The following is a 20,251-nucleotide window of genomic DNA, read 5'->3' as shown; positions in this document are numbered from 1 at the left end:
GTGTCTGGTCAGATGTACTGACTGGACACAAAAGTCAGGTTGCCTGGGTTGGGGAGGGATGTGAGGGGGCTCGAGTGACCGGGGAGAAGGAAGAGGAGTGAGTGGGGTGGGGCCTCAAGGGAAGAAGAGGAGCAGGGGGAGGTTCCAGTGCTCCTGCTATAGTGTCCAGTTTCCAGAAATTAGAAAGTTGGCAGCCCTAAGCACACCTCTTTGTTCACCTGGAATGCTTCAGTTAACTGTCCCAGGGAGGCTCAAGGAAGCGGGGGGCAGTGTGAGTAGTGTGGGATTTTTTGCTTTTTTTTTTTTTTTTTTGTTGTTGTTTCCTTATTCTTGGGGAAAATTTTGTAATCTAAGTTGAGCAAAGTGTGCCCAGCTACTGGAGTGCTGGGTGCCTCCCAAGTGTTTGAAATAAATGGATGCTAATGAAGGACCCTTCCCCTACGTAGTTAGTTGTTTATGAGCCAAGTAGGTGCAGTGCAGGGGAAGAACATCTGTTAGTTGGTCAGATACCAGAGTTATCAGGGTGGCTCCCAGTTCAAAAGCAGCACCTTGGGGAGAGTAGCAGCACCACCTGTTCCCAGCAATCCTGAAGGAGCTCTGCTGTAGTTCTTTGGTTTCTGCTTAATAGGTTTAATCCTCATTGGCAAATAAGTGTCTCATGAACTTTCTGACCCCTGCTGCTATATGCCAGTGTATCCAATATACCCAGTGTTAAAATGTTTACTTTGCCATGGAATAAGTTGTAACTGTAGAAAGATCATATTTAACACTTGTATTTCCCTGATTTTGGTATGAGATACATGCATCTCTGGTGTGCTAGATAGTAAACTTACAACAGAAAAATATAGAGAGAAAATACCTTCATTGCCTTCTTTTGCTAATGTTGAAAGCTGACATGCATGTTGCCGAGTCCACAGCACGTTCCTGTATAGATTAATGTTTCCTGGTATATACAATATATTAACCAATAGACAAGCCTGACTTTCAGACTCAGTATTCGGTTGCATGAAATAATAACCATAGGTTTTCTAGGAGTATGCACAAATTAAAATGCTGTTACTTGGGAGAACTACCAAGTAATAACACTGCATTCTGTTACCCAGAGGAACTTTAAGTAAATCTAGACCCCAAAGGACTCTCTCTTAAAATAATTAAAATGAGTTGTTGTAAGGATTATCTCTTTACTTTCTGCTGTTTTGGACTAGAATACTTGATTTAGCCTTGACTGCCACCTTGTGGTCTCTGGTACTAAAGAATGTGAGTGCTCTGCAAATATCTGATGCTACATGAAACACTGTAAAAAGATTTTAATACTTAATTTCCTTATGTTACTAATAGCACCTATTAAAACTCCTATTTACTTGTCACAATTTTATACTGTTTGCTTCTTGTATTTCTGCTTGGAAGAGTGTCAGTGAAGTTGACTTCATCTGTTTGGTCAGTTTCATTTTCAAGTTCTCAGTGTTGGCGTGGCAAACAATTCGAGGGAATATTTGCAAGGGAATATATAATTGTTTTCCTTGGCATTTTTTATTGATCTTGGCTTTTGTTACAATTTCTGTAAAAATCTAAACTAGAGCCAAATCACAGTTGTCTTGTAAAGCAGTCACTGCTAGGAATGCTTAGTTTAAAGATGTGCTGTCAGTTTAGAATATAGTTCTAAACAGAAATATTCTTAGTTTAAAGAGCAATTTAGAGTATGAAGATTAAACTAATTTTAAACATTTAATTTATTTTTCACAGTGAAAATAGACTTTGTATCCAATTTCACTTCCAGGTTGTCACACACTATTTCATGCCTTTTGAGATGGTTTGAGACTCATTAGCCCAGGTGCTGTGCATTGGAAGCTTGTGCTGCTGCTATTTCAGCTGTCCTGGGGCTACATAATCCCCAAAACAATCAGCCCAGAATAGAGTGACCAGAGAGCAAGTGTGAAAAATCGAAGACCCTTTTTTTAAGGAGTGTGGGGTATATGGTTGCCTATATAAAACAAAGCCCCTAATATTGGGACTTCTGGTCACCCTAGCTAGTCCAGAACCTTTCACTAATATTAATTAATTGAAATTACATCTTTTATGTTTTTTAAAAAATTAGTGAGCGGTGCTGTAGATAAAGCAATGTAGAATGGAATGATGTGACGTTCTTGATCACTGCTAGACCATGTTGCATTCTCTTCTGTGGATTGAAAGGTTAAGATTTTTTTTCTCTCTTTTTTTTTTCTTTCTTTTTACCTTCTATGGGGGGTGAAGTCTGTCCACTCCAGTCCTTCCAACTCCAGTTCCAGCTCAGACTCCAGTTCTGACTCGGATTTTGAACCATCTCAGAAACACAGTCAAGGTGTGTTGTAAGGAGTGATATTCTTCAAAAACCTTCTCATTTGATTTGTATAAAATGTTTTTTACCATATGTTACAGTCCAGGAATTCCCAAGGGGGATATAATAGAGGCTAAGGGGGGATATGGTAGAGGTTTATAAAATCATGAATGATGTGGAGAAAGTGAATAGGGAAGTGTTATTTACCCCTTCATGTAACGCACGAACCAGAGGTCACCCAATGAAATTAATAGGCGGCAGGTTTAAAACAGAAGGAAATACTACTTCACACAATGCACAGTCAACCTGTGGAACTTGTTGCCAGGGATGTTGTGAAGGCAAAAAGTATAACTGAATTAAAAAAGAATTAGATAAATTAATTAAATAAATTAGATAAGTTCATAGAGGATGAATCCATCAATGGCTGTTAGCCAAGATGGTCAGGGATGAAGCCCCATGCTCTGGAGTTCCTTAAGCCTTTAATTGCCAGATGCTGAGACTGGATGATGGGATGAATCACTTGATGATGATTGCCCTATTCTGTTATTCCCTTTGAAACATCTGGCATTGGCCACTGCTGGAAGACAGGATACAGGGCTGGATGGACCATTGGTTTGACCCAGCATGGACATTCTTATGTTATCCTTTTTACACCACCATTCAACAGGCAGAAGTTAAACCTGCTTCCTAAAGACTATATAAGGCCAAGGATGTAGCTTGGTTTTGCTGAATGGAATTGATGCATGTTGAATTTACTATGTGATTTTATGCAAGGGAAGAAGTACTGCCTTATGTAAACAAATATTTGTTGCTTCGGTAGTTAATCTGTGGGCACTGAATATCTCTTGAACTGGCTTTTTCCTGCACAATGTGTTGGTTTCTGCTTTTATTTAATCTTTTAAGATTTTTGTGATCTGTTCAGTTTAAGAGGTTTTAGTTTGTAAATTTGTTCAGCTGACTAAAATCTCATGGCATCACCAGGCATATGACTTTATCCCACAAACTCAATTTGTCCCAATTAATAGAAATTAGAGATGGTAAAGACCTATTAATTATATCAAGTTCATGCCCTTGCCAATGCAGGTGTGTTCCCCTTATTATATTTCCAGTGCTTTGTTCTGTCCAGCTTTAATTGCTCAATGAGATGGAGCATCCACCACTACTTTCCACAGTCATAATGAATGAGCACTGTGGTGCTGCAGCTGCCACTTCTTGGGTGACACTTAAAACTTGCCTGGTGTGCACACTCTGAAAAGTGTCTGTTTTTATTTTAACATGAGCAGGGGGAGTAGAGAAAACCCTTTAACTTTTACAAAACTTTTTATATTTTAATGTCCTTTTTCCAGTGAACTATGTTAGAAAACTGAACATCAAACACTTCTTCAGTCTTGAAACACAAGCTGACATATCCTTGGATAGAACTTAAACATCTGTGACACCTGTGTAATAAATGGTGACTCTTCTGGGTTACCATAGGGATAAACTAAGCCAAGTTTAGTTTGGAGCAGTCAAATAGATTCTGTAGCAATCATGCTGAAGACATTTTGCATCTGTGTTAAACTGCTTTTCTCCCTTTTCCTCCCTTTCCTCTAATCTCAGGCCCACTGCGCTCCATGGTAGAGGATCTGCAGTCGGAGGAATCGGACGATGATGACACCTCTTCTGAGGAAGAGGCAGCAGTCAAAGCTAACCCAGTCAGCCGGGATTCCAGGTGATAAGGGGATGAAACATGCCTAGTCACCTCTTCATTTTGCTTATGTTTATATGTCTATGTAACTTCTGTGACCATAATTTTGAAGAGAGAGGAAATGAGGGCACTGCCATGAGTGCTGGAGGGGGGCAGGCGGTTGAAAGGAACAAATTCATGGAGGTTTAAAGAAGGGGGCCTTGAGCAGTGTTATGTGCTGCTAGACTCAAGGTCAACAAATTGACTAAGGGGACTTGATATGGTAGAAAGCCCCTTAGACTTGAAAAGGAAGAAGTCATTAGAGTCTTGAGGAAGCTGTTTCACTGGAATACGGAGGACAGAAATTGAGCTGGAAGAATTAGAGGAGAGAGATGAAGGGGAGGAGGTCAGGGTGCTTGGGAATAAAGACATGGGCAACAAGGCAATGAGACACAGAGGTTGACTGAAGACTTCTGCAGAATCTAGGCTTTTTTAAGGGAAACCTTTAAATCTTCTGCCAGTGCACTGTTGTCCTACTGAGGCTGCAGGCAGCCTGTGTAGTTCTTATTTGCTTTGCATTGCAGTAGCACGTAGGAGCTCCAGTCATGGACAATGGCCCTTCAGTGTACTGTACAAACAACAAAATAAACTCCCCTCTCTCACCTTCCCCTTTAAGCTCACTGCAGTGTTGATACTAAGGCCTAATATTTGTGGTGGTGGTGTAGCCGTGTTGGTCCCAGGATATTAGAGAGACAAGGTTGATGAGGTTGTATCTTTTATGGGATCAACTTCTGTGGGTGAAAGACAGGATTTCGAGCCATACAGAGCTCTTCTTCAGGTTCCAAAGCCTAATGATATTTTAAATGTCAGCACTGACTATTTAATTGCTGATGGTTTTAGTGGAGGGGATGCTGTAGAGGTAGTGTGAAGCCTGTGGGCACTGGGAACTTGGAGATGCTGCAGAGAAGAAAATGCAGAAGGGATGGGGTGGGGGGATACAGAGAAAAGAAGAGATGGAGTAGAAATAGTTAGGATCCCAAAGGGAAGCGTAGCTTTCCATGGAGTGATGCTGGAAATGACTACGGTAATGAACATGATGATTACTAGTAGCAGTAGTAAATATTTATTTTATGGTAACACACAATCAGGATTGGGGTCCCATTGGGCTGGATGTTGTAGAAACACAGAAAAGAGACTGTCTGTGGCTGTGTGGGACTTACACCCTAAATATACCAGATGATAAACTATCATTAACAAAGGGGGAGCATAAAGGCTTTAGAAGCACAAGCCCAGCTGACTTACAATGGGATTTGTGCTCCTAACTTCCTTAGGTGGCTTTGAAAATCTTTTCCTAAACTTTATTATTTGACAGCATATTCTAGCCTGTGACCATGGCAGGGACTCTGCTGTGGACTGGAAGCAGTAATTCATCCTACACTCAAACCATGGCTCAGGAACCATAATTGAATATGAAATTCATCTCTTTCCACTGAATGAGTGTGATCTGGAAAGACTAGAGAAATGGCAAGGCTGGCTGTGTAATCTTCTCTTTACCTCAGGTTACCAATACACAGCCCAGAAGTGATTCTAATTCCTGCTGCTGATGCTCGCTGATTAGACTGTGCTCCTGCAGGACTTGACCAAAAGCAGTTTCCTGCTTTAGTCAATGGAAATAGTTGGGTTTTGTCTGTCTCCCCTCAGAGTATGCTGATGTAGCCAAGAGCTGGAATTTCATGTTGGACACATGAAATCAAGCATTTAGCCCAGTGGTTCTCAAACTTTTTTCTGGTGACCCCTTTCACACAGCAAGCCTCTGAATGTGACCCCTCACACTTGTAAATTAAACACTTTTAAATATATTTAGCACCATTATAAATGCTGGAGGCAAAGCGGGGTTTGGGGTGGAAGCTGACAGCTTGCAACCCCCCATGTAATAACCTATGTAATAACCTCATGAACCCCTGAAGGGTCCTGACCCCCAGTTTGAGACCCCCTGATTTAGCCCAAGCAGCAGCTGTAGGTTTTGAATGGGGCGCTCTATCCACCACAAAAAGATACTTCTTTGATTAGCTTCTGTCTATATCATAGTGACCAAAAAGGAGTGTGGAGATTTTTAAGGGTCTGTCATTTATGATCAACTTGTATTTAAATACAGTTGAAATTGTGGTGCTTTTGCATGTTTATACAGTGAGAAGGAGCTTTCAGTGGAAATTTCATGATTTTCCTCCTTATTCATTGTAAATATTTAGTGTGACTTGTGTACAGGACCAACAGCATTGCAAATGTTGAGCTTCTGTAGGGGAACAAGTGCAGTAGTATGTCATCATTTGGAATATATTATTCATTCTGAATTAGATTGAAATGTGCTGTATTGGAACCGCACGTTGACCAGAGCAGAACTGCAACCTAAACTACAAAAAGAAGGTTTTTGATCCATGTATTTCTCTTATAGCTAAATAGCAGTTTCCTACTAACTGGTGATGTTAATTCTATGCTACTTGCTTCTCAGATTGAGTCTTAGCGACAGTGACAGTGACAACAGCGCGGACTCCTGCCTGCCGAGTCGAGACCCCCCTCCCAGTCAGAAACTACCGCCAACTAATAATAAGGTACTTGCAACGTGGGTATCGACACGATGCTCCTTTTTTGGCTTTGGCTTGGATCTGCATCTCCTAAACAGGCAAGACTGAACATCCTGGGAGCCTTGCCTGTGGAAGGAACTGCAGGATTAGGCCCTTAAAGGGCTCGTGTTAATTGAGGGGGGGACACTATCAACTTGACATCTAGTCAGTTTCAGAGTTCAGAATTCCAGGTGCTACACCTGCTTGTGAGACTCCCTGCAAATATCCCTGGTTTGACATTCACATTTTCTGACTTCTTAATTTTGTGTTCTCCCCAAGGCAAACTGACTACATACAAAGTAAGCAAACTGGAAAATAGGAATAACTTTTACTCTAGTATCTTTCAATTACGGCAATCTGAAGTTAATTGTAACAGTAGTTGATGAAGTATTTTGAGCCGGAAGTGATTTGTTGTACAGTGTCTCTTTAACACAGTGAAATATGGCTCCGTGGAACTCGGTGATGCCAAGAGAACTGTGTGATGATGGAGGGTAAATTAGGTACAGCCATTAATGTGAGTTGCCAGCCAGAGATGTCAGAATTTTGGGTTGCATCTTGTCTCATTGCAGCAATGATAAGACCGTAGTATATTGCAGGCAGTTCTTAGCATCTTATCAGCAAAAGGGCAACAAATTGGATGGAATTCAGAAAATAAGATTAATTTTTATATTGTAAGCAAATCTCTTTGTCCCCTCATTAAATAATTGTTTAATATTCCCCTCAGGAAACAAAGGATAGGAATAAATGGTCAGTTTTCAGAATGGAGAGAGGTAAAAGCGGTGTCCCTCAGGGGTCTGTACTGAGCCCAGTTCTATTTAACATATTCCTAAATGGTCTGGAAAAAAGGGGTGAACAGCGAGGTGGCAAAATTTGCAAATGATACGTAACTACTCAGGATAGTTAAGTCCCAGGCAGACTGCAAAGAGCTACGAAAGGATCTCTCAAAACTGGCTGACTGGGAAACAAAATGGCAGATGAAATTCAATGTTGATAAATGCAAAGTTGGAATGATAAATTCAATGTTGATAAATGCAAAGATGCACATTGGAAAACATCATCCCAACTATATATATAAAATGATGGGGTCTAAATTAGCTGTTACCACTCAAGAAAAGATCTTGGAGTCACTGTGGATAGTTCTCTGAGAACATCCACTCAATATGCTGCGGCAGTCAAAAAAGCTAACACTGTTGGGAATCATTAAGAAAGAGATAGATAATAAGACCGAAAATATCATATTGTCTCTCTCTAAATCCTGTGAATACCGTGTGGAGATGTGATCGTCCCATCTCAAAAAAGATGTATTGGAATTGGAAATGGTTCAGAAAAGGGCAACAAAAATGATAGGAGTATGGAACAGCTTCTATATGAGGAGTGGGTAATAAAACTGGGACTTTTCAGCTTGGAAGAGATGATGAAGGAGGAATATGATAGAGGTCTATCAAATCATGACTAGTGTGGAGAAAGTAAATAAGGAAGTGTTATTTACTCCCCATAGCACAAGAAGTAGGGGCCACTAAATGAAATTAAAAGGCAACAGGTTTAAAACAACCAAAAAGGAAGTATTTCTTCATACAGTGTACAGACAATCTGTGGAACTCTTTGCCAGAGGATGTTGTGAAGGCCAAGACTATAACAGGGTTCAGAAAAGAACTAGATAAGTTCATGGAGGACAGGTCCATCAATGGCGATTAGCCAGGTTGGGCAGGGATGGTGTCCCTAGCCTCTGTTTGCCGGAGCTGGGAATGGGCAACAGGGGATGGATCACTTGATGATTCCCTGTTCTGTTCATTCCCTCTAGGGCACCTGGCATTGGCCACTGTCGGAAGACAGGACACTGGGCTAGATGGGCCTTTGGTCTGACACAGTATAGCCGTTCCTATGTTCTTAAACACAGCTTAGAAGATGAGTAAAGAGTGCTTACAATTAGCTGCAGGGCAAAAACACCAAGATGGAAAAGAATTTTTTGGGAGGTCCATTAGAAATAATGTTGTTAAACTAATAAGTGGAAAGTGCATTCTAAACATCAGAAACAGTTTTCTAAGCGAGATCTTTTTGAATTGTGGATTGTTAAGGGATGGAAGCCCAACTGCAAGCCAGTGAAAAATGGGCAAAATGCTAGACATACCCTGTAGGGAACAATTCAGTGCTACTCCTAGGGAATGGCCTAATGACCTACTAGGCTATGACTGCCATGGTTTCCTGACAGGTTCCTCTGTAGCTTGCTGGCAGTGTGAATCAGTTTGCCTCTGCTTGCAGTTGCCTGGGGTGCCATTCATAAAGGAATTTTTAATTGTAAACTTTTTTTCGTATTATACAGTTCACGTCTTTACCCAGCACTGTGAAAATAAGAGTTGTCACTCTAAGTTGCAGAGCTTCCGAGTTTGTGATCATTCCCTTTGCCCGAGTTGATCAAGGCAGCAAGTGTTCCAAGTCTTTTATCAATATTTAGTGATGGAGAAACTTTCCCCCTTTCTGCCCTCAATCCTTGGTGCTGTGGATTCCACAGCTCATCTACTTCACTGCCCAGGTCAGCCAGAGGATTTCCTTCCATTGGATGCTATGCAGCCAAACCATTACAGTTCTGCTCTGCCTGAATTATTTTTGGTCACAGCCCACTATTTGTTTTCCCTTCAGGCCTCTGGAAGAAAGAGTCCAGAATCTTGCAACAAGCCAGAAAAGATCCTGAAGAAGGGAACATATGACAAGGTACTTTTGCTTAGGGTAGGCATAGCATAGTATTGTGGGATACAGGACATTTCTCCATGAAAACGAGCTCAGGAGGAGTACTTGCCCCCCACACTGAAACAATTTTGGCCCATTAAAGGCTTGCACCCTGAAATACTGATGCTGGAAGTACCGGCTCAAAATGAGGTGATAGAAATGAACCCCACATCCTTTCCATGTGTTGCGTCTTACAATAGTTCTCTCTTACTTTGGTCTTTGTTGTTCCCTTTGGCCACGGTGACAAGGCAGTTTATAGCTGTGTTTGACCTATGTTAGAATGGCAGTTCAATTATTGTTTCATGCTCTGCTTGCTTAGAGCCTTGCACTCCTGAGAACTTTATTTATCTCAGTGGATGTCCCTTCTTTCTCCTCCCTGGGGCAACTTAAGCAAGTTTTTTGAACCACACACACTATTTAGCTTACTGAGATGCTAAACAGTCAACAGTGATTGCCTCATTTCTTCACTGTTCTGAAAGGTCTCAGTGGGAGAACTCTTCCTATGTAGAAATCCTTCTAACGGCCATTTAATACCTTCATTTCTGAGCCACACATCATATTACTAAAAATCAAGCCGGTTTCTCTTCTGCTTTAATATTATTCAGCCAGAAGAAAGGCAATGTTTAAAGATTAAAGACAATGTGTGCTTGTGATCTTGCTAGCAGAAGGGTCAGAATACACACTTTCAGTGGTCAGCGTAGGGTGTTCTGGGTGAGACGCTTGTCCCCAGGTGAAACTTCAGGGTGCTGTGCTAAGGTGTATCTCATGACTCATTTCTTTGCCTTGGTAGGATTGCTTAAATGAGCTCAGTTTTGCTGGTTCATGCATGAATAACTCTGGGACAGCTTTACAGGTAAAAAATCTGTCCCCTGATTGAAAGCACTAGAACAGTGGTTCTCAACCTGTTTACCATTGTGGGCCGCCTATGCAGCTCTCTATATGTTATGTGGGCCACATCTGCACAATATACTTACTACCTCTGCTACCCCCCACCCCCCCCCAAAAAAAAAGTTGAGTATTTGTCATATGACAGCAATACAATTCAAATTGATATAGTGCCTTTCATTTCAATACTGGCAAATGTCTACCAAGAGCATTTTAAATTAGCAAAATAAAACATTAACTGTTAAAATTAAATAATTTACTGTAAGGGTGGCCTTGCGTGGTATATTGCCACCCTCACTCCCATGCTGCTGCTGATAGCGAGACTGCGGAGCCTGCCTGCAAAGATGGGGAGCCCTGGTTGGTGCGGCATGCCCCCCAGCCAGGGACTGTCCCTGTGCACCCAGCCTCCTCACCCAGGGACTGTCCCCCCAGCCAGGGAATGCCCCCACTCATCACCCAACCAGTCTGGGACTGCCCTCCCTGCCCTGCAGAGAGAGAGTGCCCTGTCCAAGGCAGAATGGCGCCCCCAGGGACTGTCTCCTTCTGCATCCAATCCACCACCCAGGTACTGCCCCCGAGCAGCTGCACCCAGCGCCCTCTCCCCCCGCCCCAAGGACTGCCCCCCAGCAATCAATCTCCCCATCCAGGGACTATACCTCAGTATCTAACCCCCTGCCCAGGGACTGCCCCCAGCCACGAGTTTCCCCCACCTAGAATCTGTACCCCATGTACTGGCTGTACCCTTGCCCTGTGGCCCTAGCTCCCTGTACCCTCACCCTGCAGCCCCAGCGCCCGCTGGTTTACTATCTTGGCAGCACACAGCTCAGCATGCTCTGCCTGCTTGCCTCTGTGGCCCTAATGCTGGGGAGCCTGCTCCAGCAAGGGTCACTGGACCTGCGGTCCTGTGGAATGGCAGCGGGACACTGAGCACCCTGGCCTCCTGATGATGATGCTGGGCCTGATCCTGCACCTCCCCATTTTTTGCTTGCACGCGCCCTCCTACTGGCTCTGCAGGTGCCCCTCCCACCCTACGGATATCATGTGTGCCGCAGCTGTGCGCCGATTGGGCTGCAGGTTGAGAACCACTGCACTAGAGTGTGCTTACAGAGATTTGCCCTCTTGGCTGGCTTCCCTGAAAGTCTGGTCTGATTCTTAAACAACTGAAGTGGGTGAGGGTATAAATGTCCCTGTTTCCCGGATGTCGTATCAGTGAAACTTCCTGGGGAACAAGGATTTTAAAATGTTTCTTCCTCAGTTTTGGTTGGAAGCTTAATATGAACACAAACTAGTGTCCTATCATAGGTGACACACCTCCTTGGTATTGTATTTTGGGGGCACAGGTGAGCATTTAGCACCCACTGCTCATAGGGCACTACCATGGAAATTCACCAAGAGACATTCAGCCTGATGCTGGGGTGCTCTGAGTTCAGAGGTTCAGATCACTTCTCACAAGCCCTTTGTTTGGAGGGAGACACTTAGTGCCGCACTATGAAACATACCTGGCTGGACCCAACGCAGCTGGATTTCAGTCAGTTTAATTTCCAAGCAGATGATAGTTGATGATTTAGACTTCAGAGGAGGGGCTGGGAGGTTTTGGGGGGAAATGGGAACAAAAAAGTGACAACAGGCCCTCAAGCAGCTGCCCAAAATTTTCATTGGGGAAATAACTGCTTTGCTTCCCCGGCAGTGCTGGAAACAGGCCAGATGCATTGTTTTATTCCTTTTTACCTGTCTCTTTCACAGGCCTACACGGATGAATTGGTGGAGCTTCACAGACGGCTAATGGCGCTGCGGGAACGCAATGTACTACAGCAGGTAGAGAGTGTGTCGGGTTTGTGTTAAATTACAGCCTAGATCCGTGTAGCGTAGGTGATCGTCTCACATCACTGCTCTAACTCAGACCCTTTGTGTTTTAAGTGGCACTTGTAATTTTCCATTGCAGTGGGTGGTTCGCCACAAGTAACTGATCCCTCTTTATTAAAGCAAAAACAATGTAGAAAGAAGCCAGATATGCATCGTGAGCTTGTATTAAAAAAGAGTTGAAATGTAGGTGTGGGAAGGGGCCTGTGTACTATCTTGTTCGAGCCATACCCAACTTGGGCTCCTGGGAGCATCCAGAAAATTAAAATGCCTCAGAGAGATTTAAAAGAAAATGGCCACCCAGTGCCTTTTTTCAGCTTGAGCCAGCAAGATGGCAAGAGAATGATGTTGGCTTTATTTTGTGGCTGGGCATCCATCCCTGCCAGGAGATAAGTTCTCTTGTGAGTGTGAGGGCAAGGGAGGGGGTTTGATTGGGCCCTTCCTTCCAGTGCACTAGGGATGGCTGAATCTGTGCTCCTTGTTCCTTTCTCTTCAGATTGTCAATCTCATTGAGGAAACTGGGCATTTTAACGTTACCAACACAACCTTTGACTTTGACCTTTTCTCCTTGGATGAAACGACCGTCCGTAAGCTGCAGAGTTATTTGGAAGCAGTGGCAACATGACGCTTAGCCTTGGAAGCGGGCTGCTTTTGAAACCAGAAATCCCATCTCTTGGTACCAGGAAACAAACCCGTGGAACTAGGCCTTTTTACTCTCTCAATTCACCCGAAGCACTGCCTTAGAGAACAGCCATGCTCTGTGAATGCACAGCCTGCTGCACTTTTTTCAACCAAGCACCCATATTGCTGAGTCTGTCCTCCCTCGCTTCGTAAATACACGTGGGCACAGGTACTGATAGAGCAAAAGATGTGCTGCTCCCAATCACACAAGAGTGTGACCTTTTTTGGTTTTACTTCAAGAAATTGTGTCTTTAAGAATACGTTTTCAGGTGTCTCTGAGAGCTGAAGAAATTTGGATAGTGCTTTCTTCGCTAAATCCAGGGACCAACTTGCCCGCAGAGAGACTCAACTGAGTTAGATTTCTCCCAGCTCGGGGAAGAATTGTTTGTGCTGTGGAAGCAAGATTGGCTTTTACAAAGCTAGCCACGTGACTTGCCACAGAGAATGCTTCCGAACGGGTCCCGTTGGGCTGTTGCAGAGGAAGTGGATAGTTGTCGCTTTTGATCATCTGCAAGTTCTAGAGCGGTTTGGTACAACCTATTGTCTGTAATCTGATCCCTGGAAGGCATTGTTTCATATGCAGAGTGCAGGGCCTTATTCTGTGTTTCAGCTTCTCAGAGAGACTGAGTTTGTGCTTTTTGAAGAGGCGTCCAGAATCTGCTGTCTCCCACTGGGGTTTTGAGACTTCTTGTTGATCCATGCCCCTAAACAAAGTCTCACTCCTTTCAGTCTGCTTTAACTGTAATAGGACTACAAAACTGTAAGCTGTATATTTTATATATATATATATATTATATATATGTATGTACTGTATGTATAAGAAGGGCCTAGTTGGGTCTTAAGATTTTAAAGGTGTGTTTTTTCTGTTATGTTTTTTTTAACGATAATGGCAGGGGGGTGGTTACTAAGATTTGACTTGTTTGTTTGTTAAAATGCCTCTTGTGAACAATTTTTAGTGTATGAAAGCTGAACAGCGATCTTCAAAGCGTTTTGTGCTCTGGAAGGGGTTTACCTGTCTCACTTTCATTCTTCAGTGTTTGAATAACTTTGCCAAAAGATGTCATTGGTTCTTGTTCTATGTTCTCAAGGATGAATTTTTCCTGTAGTGGCTATACTCTGGGAAAACCTAAACAAGGGAGTATTTTATCTTGGGACACCTTTAGAAAACTAAAAGATCTTGGACCAAGTGAAGTCAGGTTTTTCTCTCACCTGTTCAAAAGATGGCAGGAAATGGCGAACACTAATCCTAGTTAAACTATCATTGACTTCCAAATGAAGGTGGGGGAAATAGCTGTCATGTCTTCAGAAATATATTAAACTCTTATTTCCTAAAGTCAGTATTTTTAAAGAAATAATTTTCATTTTTCCAATCAAGTTTTAAGCTTTTGCCAGCTGTAAATGGGCTGCTGGCAGAGAGCTTTGGGGAAAGCAACAGTTCAGAATAACTCGACACAGACAAACAAACCTCTTTAAAAGATCCATGTGGGAGCTAGATGAGATATAAAAGATCGTTCTAAGGCTTTCCCCATGTGCTGTCTCACTTTTCAATATGAAATTGTAGTCCCTTGTTTTGGATGTTCCCTTTCTTTATCATGGAAATGTTGCAACTAATAGATTTAAGTGGCAATATAATGATAAGCTTGTTTGAGTTGGGTCATGTTGACCCGATTCCTGTTAATTTTGTCTGTCTGAACCATCTGTCACATGTCTTTATAGAAACGTCAAGCTCATGCTAGGTCTAGCCTGTCACGCTGACGGTGATCTTATCTGTTTTATTTGTTTTTTCCTGATGGACGTTTCCACGCCTGGATAGAAACCGTGTACAAGAATGTGCTATGGCAAGGTTAAGAGGATTACCAGGAAAGGATGAGACTACAGTACTATCTCACGCTCTGCAACTGGATATGGCTAAGTGAAGGAGGTCGCACCAGAGACTTAGCTTTTTAATGTTCTGCAGATCCCTTGGGCTGTTCAGGGCGTAGTGAGTACATTTAAACTATAAGAGTAGTCAGTGCTTTTTGAGACTATTTTTGATGGAGGGAGTGAATTCTGTAGTGTTGCATTATGTCCAAGCCCACTCCCAAAACTTTTTGGGTGTATGGAGAATGACTCCAGGTATTCAAAGCCCCAAAATAACCTTGCGCCAGAGACTCTAGCCAAGGGATGTGTGATGAGTGAGGCCTTCCCCTCTATGAAACAGTAACAGCAACAGTGTTAACTGAACTGTTTGTGTGGAAAGTCCCTGAGACTTTCACCTCCTCTCTTCTCCCTAGATCAACTTCCTTCCCTGCTCCCAAATCCCATTTCTAAATCAACTTCACCTCTAGCACTCATACTTACTGTATTGGTCTTGGGACTACGTAGCTTCCAGATCTATAGCACAAAGGACTAGAGAGAGGCATGCAAACACTTCCCGTCTTATTAAAAACAGAATCTTCATCGTGATGCTCCCCAGCTGGGCCAAGGAGCCAGAGCCTTGAGGCTGTCCCTGAACATAGCTGTGCCATGTGGTAGTGCCTAGGGCTCTACCTGTGGCCACTGTGCCGTCTGTCCTGGATTTTTACTTGTGAAATTTAACAAGTATTACTATTTCATGGGAATCTTTTTTTTATAAAAGGTATTTTACATATGAATTTTTTAGACTGTTTATAATAATCTGGGAAACCTGAAATGGAAATGTTCCCCCAACGATAGTGTTCTCCTTTGTGTGTGCCTGCTGGTTGGTTACTAACAGTACTTTGTTTCTCACAAGGACTTTGCCGGTATTTTACCAAATCATTAGTTTTTTTGGGGTGGTGGTGGTAGGATTGGGGACCACATGAGGAATTACTCTGCAAACAAGGAAAAATTGCTTAAATCGTGGACCTCCCAACCTTTGTGTCCCCTCTTAGTTACATGTAAGAAAAGTTCCACTTGTAGATTCTCTAGTAGGCTGACTGGTATTCTGAACATGCCATGTACAAGTATTTGTGGATAAAGTGTTTGTTCTTGTGTCACTCTTGAGAGCATGGATGGATCATTGTAAAATAGAAAGGAGATTTTGATACTGCTACCGATATACCACTACAGATCTGTACGACGATGCATAGTAACGTGCATTGTTTAAAAAAAATGCAATTGTCTGACTGTTTTAGCCATAAATGATTTTTCCAAGGAAAATGGACAAAACTCTCGTTTACTCTAACTGTCCTTCAGCTTGGTATTAAGGGTGTGTACAAGTAATGATTAACCTGAAGGCTTTCAGAGTAATGTGGATGTGAGATCAGGGCATAGCTTTTTTCTTTGCCCTTGGTCTATATATAAATGGGCAAAAAAGGGGTCAAGAACACTGTCCAGTTGTCTTGGTCTGATCTGTATTAAGCCTTGAGGCTTTCATTACTGGCATTTACTGTAGAAACGGACAAAAGGTTGTGACCAGATCACAGAATGCTAGTTAGGAAGAATATTGGACACAATAGTAGTGTAAAACGGGCTTCGATGTAGTCAGCCTGAATATATGGAAGTGCAATGATTTAACCACAAGTTCTTATACTGCTCTCCATGGTGGGAGCATCAGAACTAGTAAGGAGCTATGATGCAACAATCTAGGACCAGTTCTTGTCAGAGATCTTTAACTTATTTTGATGGTAAAACATTTAAACTTCCCCTTATGGAGCTTGCCCCATCATATTCTCTGCATGCAGAGACCTGTGTCATTATTGGTTCAGTAAATTTCAAATGTAACGTTGTCCAGTGGCCACTAATGGCTTTACATGCACTATAGCACAGTTGATATGCTCAAAAGAAGCTTCCTTTATCATTTCAGGTGCCTGGCACTTGCTAGTTGACATTTTGAAGTGTTAAAACTAGACACCACCATTGTGCACCTTGTAATGGTTATTACCTTTAAAGATAAATTGAAATCAGATGGGTATTGCTTTCATGAGGCATGAAATAGCCATCAAGAACTAAAGAGATGAGTTTGCACTCCGAAAAGTGTGTAAGGACTTCAGCTTCTAGATTTTTAATTGTATTCTCCCTGAAACCCAAGGTATTAAATACCTTGTCATTTGAAGATACGAAAGGTTGTGCTGGGAAATGCGTTCTTCACTCAGCTAAAGAAATCCATCTGGCCCCCAGGATTAAAAGAGAGAAGAAGAATGTTTGTAATAAGTTACAGGATTGTTTCTGTCCTGAATTTTAAACTTTTTGTTAAATTTGTGGAATTATGGAGGAGTTTTCTAGAAAAACGTGAAATAAAGTAAGATGGAAAAGTAAAAATTAAGGAGTATTTTGTTTCTCTGAATTTCATTCCTCCAACTTGGAAAGGAGATGCTCTGTTAGAGAACGACCTCTACTTTGTAAATCTGCTTCGGAAAATATTTCCCCCTAGAGAAAATAATATGGAAACAGTGGCCTTAGCTTAAACTTGAAATAATCAACTTAATGGGACTCCTGCAACTCTGCTCTCCCAGCAGTATCAATAATACTTGGAACACGAATTCACTATCATGGAGCAAATGACAAGTCTCTAGAAAACACAGAACGGTAACTGCTTGACAAATGCAAAAGGGCACAAGTGCTAAATGTTATCACACTTCTGAATTACTGTTCACCATTCTCCTATAACTAATCTTCACCAGTGTGGTTTGTGTGTGTAGTGCATTCTGATCGGACCTGTATTGGCCATAAAGGAGCAACTTGTTGTATAGCAATAATTGTCAGTGAGCACTCTACTGTCCAGGCAGCTTCTGCTTTTTAAAAATGCTTTCTGCTTATTTTTATGAGAAATGCAGGTCTTATCTGCTCTGGAAGAGGCTGTGGGACACAGGAACTTGTGATTATGATACTAGGTACCAAGGAAGGGAAATGTGAGTGAGAGGGAAGAGAGTTTAAAAGAATTCAAGTTTTAACATTCAAAAATTTCACCCCTGCGAAAGAAAAGCTATCTAGGAACCAACAGATCCCCCCCCCCCCAACCACTGCAGTAAGATTACCCTCAGACTTAAGAATTTATGCTCACGTGACCCCTAAAGAGGGAAGAATTATCTGTGTTTTACAGTTGGGAAACTGACTTGCCCAAGGTCAGAGTCTGTCAAAGCTTGTAATCAAACCAGGCCTCCTGAGTTCCCAGGTCAGCAGCTTAACCTCTTTGTTAGAGGCTCCATCTTCCCCCCGCCGCCCCCCCTCCTCGCACCTCCCAGGGCCTTTCAGCAAAACCAGTGAAGTCCAAACTTGATATTTAAGTTGACAAAACAAGCAGGAAAACTCCCCCAGCCTTTGGCTGCCTTTATACAACACAAAATGAGATAGAATAAAACCCAATTGTCTTTCCTTCCCAGGTCACCATTTAAAGATCTCACTACACTTTTATCGTGGAAGTTAAAGTATTTGCATGGATTTGAAACTGTATGTTGGCAGGTACAGTAGTAGAATTTTATGGTGAACATTCAGTGCTGTTTATTCTACTGTAAAATCTCTCGTAATCAGTCACACTAGGACCATTATTTGCTATGGGGTTAGAATGTTTTCTAATGTGTAAGGACACTGTTTCTTGCTGGAATTAAGAGTAGTGTTACTAAAATTCCCCTAACAGGTGTGTTCAGTATTATATTAAGGTTTATAAATCTTAGAATGCACTGCTGGATTAAGCACTGCGCACCAGTGTTTATCCCTGCTTTTGCCATATGATACTAACTTTGTCCATGGGCAGTGAACACACCCTAATAGCAATGCGTAAGCAAAGGAATAATTGCAGGAGGCAACCTGCTCTGTGACTTGTCCATCAGATTTAACAGCACTGGTAGCAGGTTGGTTACAGGGTGGCTGGCTCATGCTCTTAACCACCATTCTCCATGATGGCAGGACACTGCCTGTCTCTATTCCAGTGGTTCTCAACTTGCAGCCCAATCAGTGCACAGATGTGGCCCATGTGACATCCTCAGGGCCATGCAGGTAGCATATATACTGTGTGGCTGCAGCCTACAGTGGTAAATGGGTTGGAACCACTTATCCAGTCTAACACTCCCTGTCTGCAGGTTACAGTCTGCCATAGACAATACAATGCTAGATTAAGACCCAATTTTCTACATGGATTTAAAAACCATTGACTTGAGTGTTACTTTAACTAGTGTGGCTCTCATTAGGCTGGGCAGTACATGTCGAAAAGTTTCCCTCTCTTCTGTAGATTCAAGTCCTCTGGGCTTTGAGTGTCTCACCAGGAAGCCTGCTCTATGATTGTGTAAGTAAGCTGAATTTTTCCAATAGTTGCTTATTGTCATGGAAGTATTACCATGTGCTACCTGACCCCTTTGACAGATGTTTAGCTAAAAAAAAAAAAATAGTTCAAGTGTACAGAATTCTCCCTGTTGCCTCATCAGCATTGAGCACCACACTTTAGGAACAGCACTGGGAGCCTGGCTCTGAGTTAAAGAGCATTCTGCATTTTATGTTCAGACAACCCCAGGAGAAGATTTTTAGTGCCCCTGGCTCTATTTCCTCATCTAGTAAGAGGGGGATTGGCAGTAGTAGTGTCACCAGAAGAAAGGAGGGGCTGATGGGGAAAGCCCCCCTGTCCCCCCATTCCATGTAAAAAGGTAAGAAGTGTGAAAGGTAGATCAAGCCTTTCTAGAGTCAGGTGATGTTTTGTAAATGTGACAGCACTCCCCACTCCAGGACAAGGCCGTAAGCATGTGTTTCAAAGAGGTTTTAGATAAGTATCTATCCAGAGCTAAGGCTTATGGCTCAGAAGAGAAACCTAGCCTCTTTCCTTGTGGGCAAGTTCTCTACCTTCCTCAAAGAACTGGTACTGGCCCCTGTATTTGACTGAGTGGAATTTAATTTCTTTAGAGGGATCTAGGTAATTCTTCAACAACCAAGCCTGTCATTGTTCTTTCCTGGAGTTCATAATGATTTTAATCACTTTCTAAAGCTAGTATTTCAAGGTAGCTGAGTTGCAGTTCTGCAGCTCCTAGCTCTCATGCTGCACTTCGAGAGAAAGGCATGTAAAGTAAGGGGCACAGGCTCTTTAGGATGGTTTTTACAACATGAATACATCCTATTCAACCCCAAACTTTAGGGCAACTAGTGTATTCAGAGTGGTAGCTGTGTTATCTGTATCACCAAAAAAGAGACCTTGCATCTGATGAAGTGGGTTTTAACCCCCAAAAGCTTATGCCCAAATAAATGTTAGTCTAAGGTGCCACAAATACTCATTTTTACTGTATTGGTCATAGCACCCTTGTGTATAAGGTAGAAATTTCTTTGATGCTATTGGAACTAAAGTCACCTCCCCTACAATGTTCTCTAGAGAGACTTGATTGAGTCTTTTCCTATTAAGATGGCAATTTAGGACTCAACAGCTGATTTGTAGGAGGAGTTTCTCTTATCCTTTTAGGCTAGGTAGCTAACAACCCACCCCTACCACCTCACTTTAGGCTGGAACCTGCTGCTATAGACCATATAATGTGCATCTCTGCTAGGGCTGTCAAGCAATTTTAAAAAGTGATTTAAATGGTATTA

The 20,251-nt window shown here is 42.4% G+C and overlaps 1 protein-coding gene across 5 annotated transcripts in view; it reads left to right on the top strand.

Moving 5' to 3' along the window:
• MLLT1 (MLLT1 super elongation complex subunit) overlaps window positions 1–16,024 on the top strand; it is a 51,743-nt gene extending 35,719 nt beyond the window's left edge. For 2 of the 5 annotated variants that reach the window (XM_030540463.1, XM_030540459.1), the window contains 7 exons: window positions 2,242–2,338; window positions 3,914–4,025; window positions 6,490–6,589; window positions 9,239–9,310; window positions 10,116–10,178; window positions 11,954–12,025; window positions 12,567–16,024. In XM_030540463.1, coding sequence (XP_030396323.1) covers window positions 2,242–2,338; window positions 3,914–4,025; window positions 6,490–6,589; window positions 9,239–9,310; window positions 10,116–10,178; window positions 11,954–12,025; window positions 12,567–12,695 — 645 coding nt within the window. In that variant the 3' untranslated portion in view covers window positions 12,696–16,024. The remainder of the gene's footprint in view (window positions 1–2,241; window positions 2,339–3,913; window positions 4,026–6,489; window positions 6,590–9,238; window positions 9,311–10,115; window positions 10,179–11,953; window positions 12,026–12,566) is intronic. The other 3 variants (XM_030540460.1, XM_030540462.1, XM_030540461.1) reach the window with 3 other exon arrangements.
• Window positions 16,025–20,251: the final 4,227 nt, after the last annotated feature.

Source organism: Gopherus evgoodei, chromosome 22, assembly GCF_007399415.2.
Source record: "Gopherus evgoodei ecotype Sinaloan lineage chromosome 22, rGopEvg1_v1.p, whole genome shotgun sequence".
Classification (NCBI taxonomy): Eukaryota; Metazoa; Chordata; order Testudines; family Testudinidae; genus Gopherus; species Gopherus evgoodei.
Note: the sequence above shows the minus strand (reverse complement) of the source record. Positions and strands in the feature narration are given on the sequence as shown.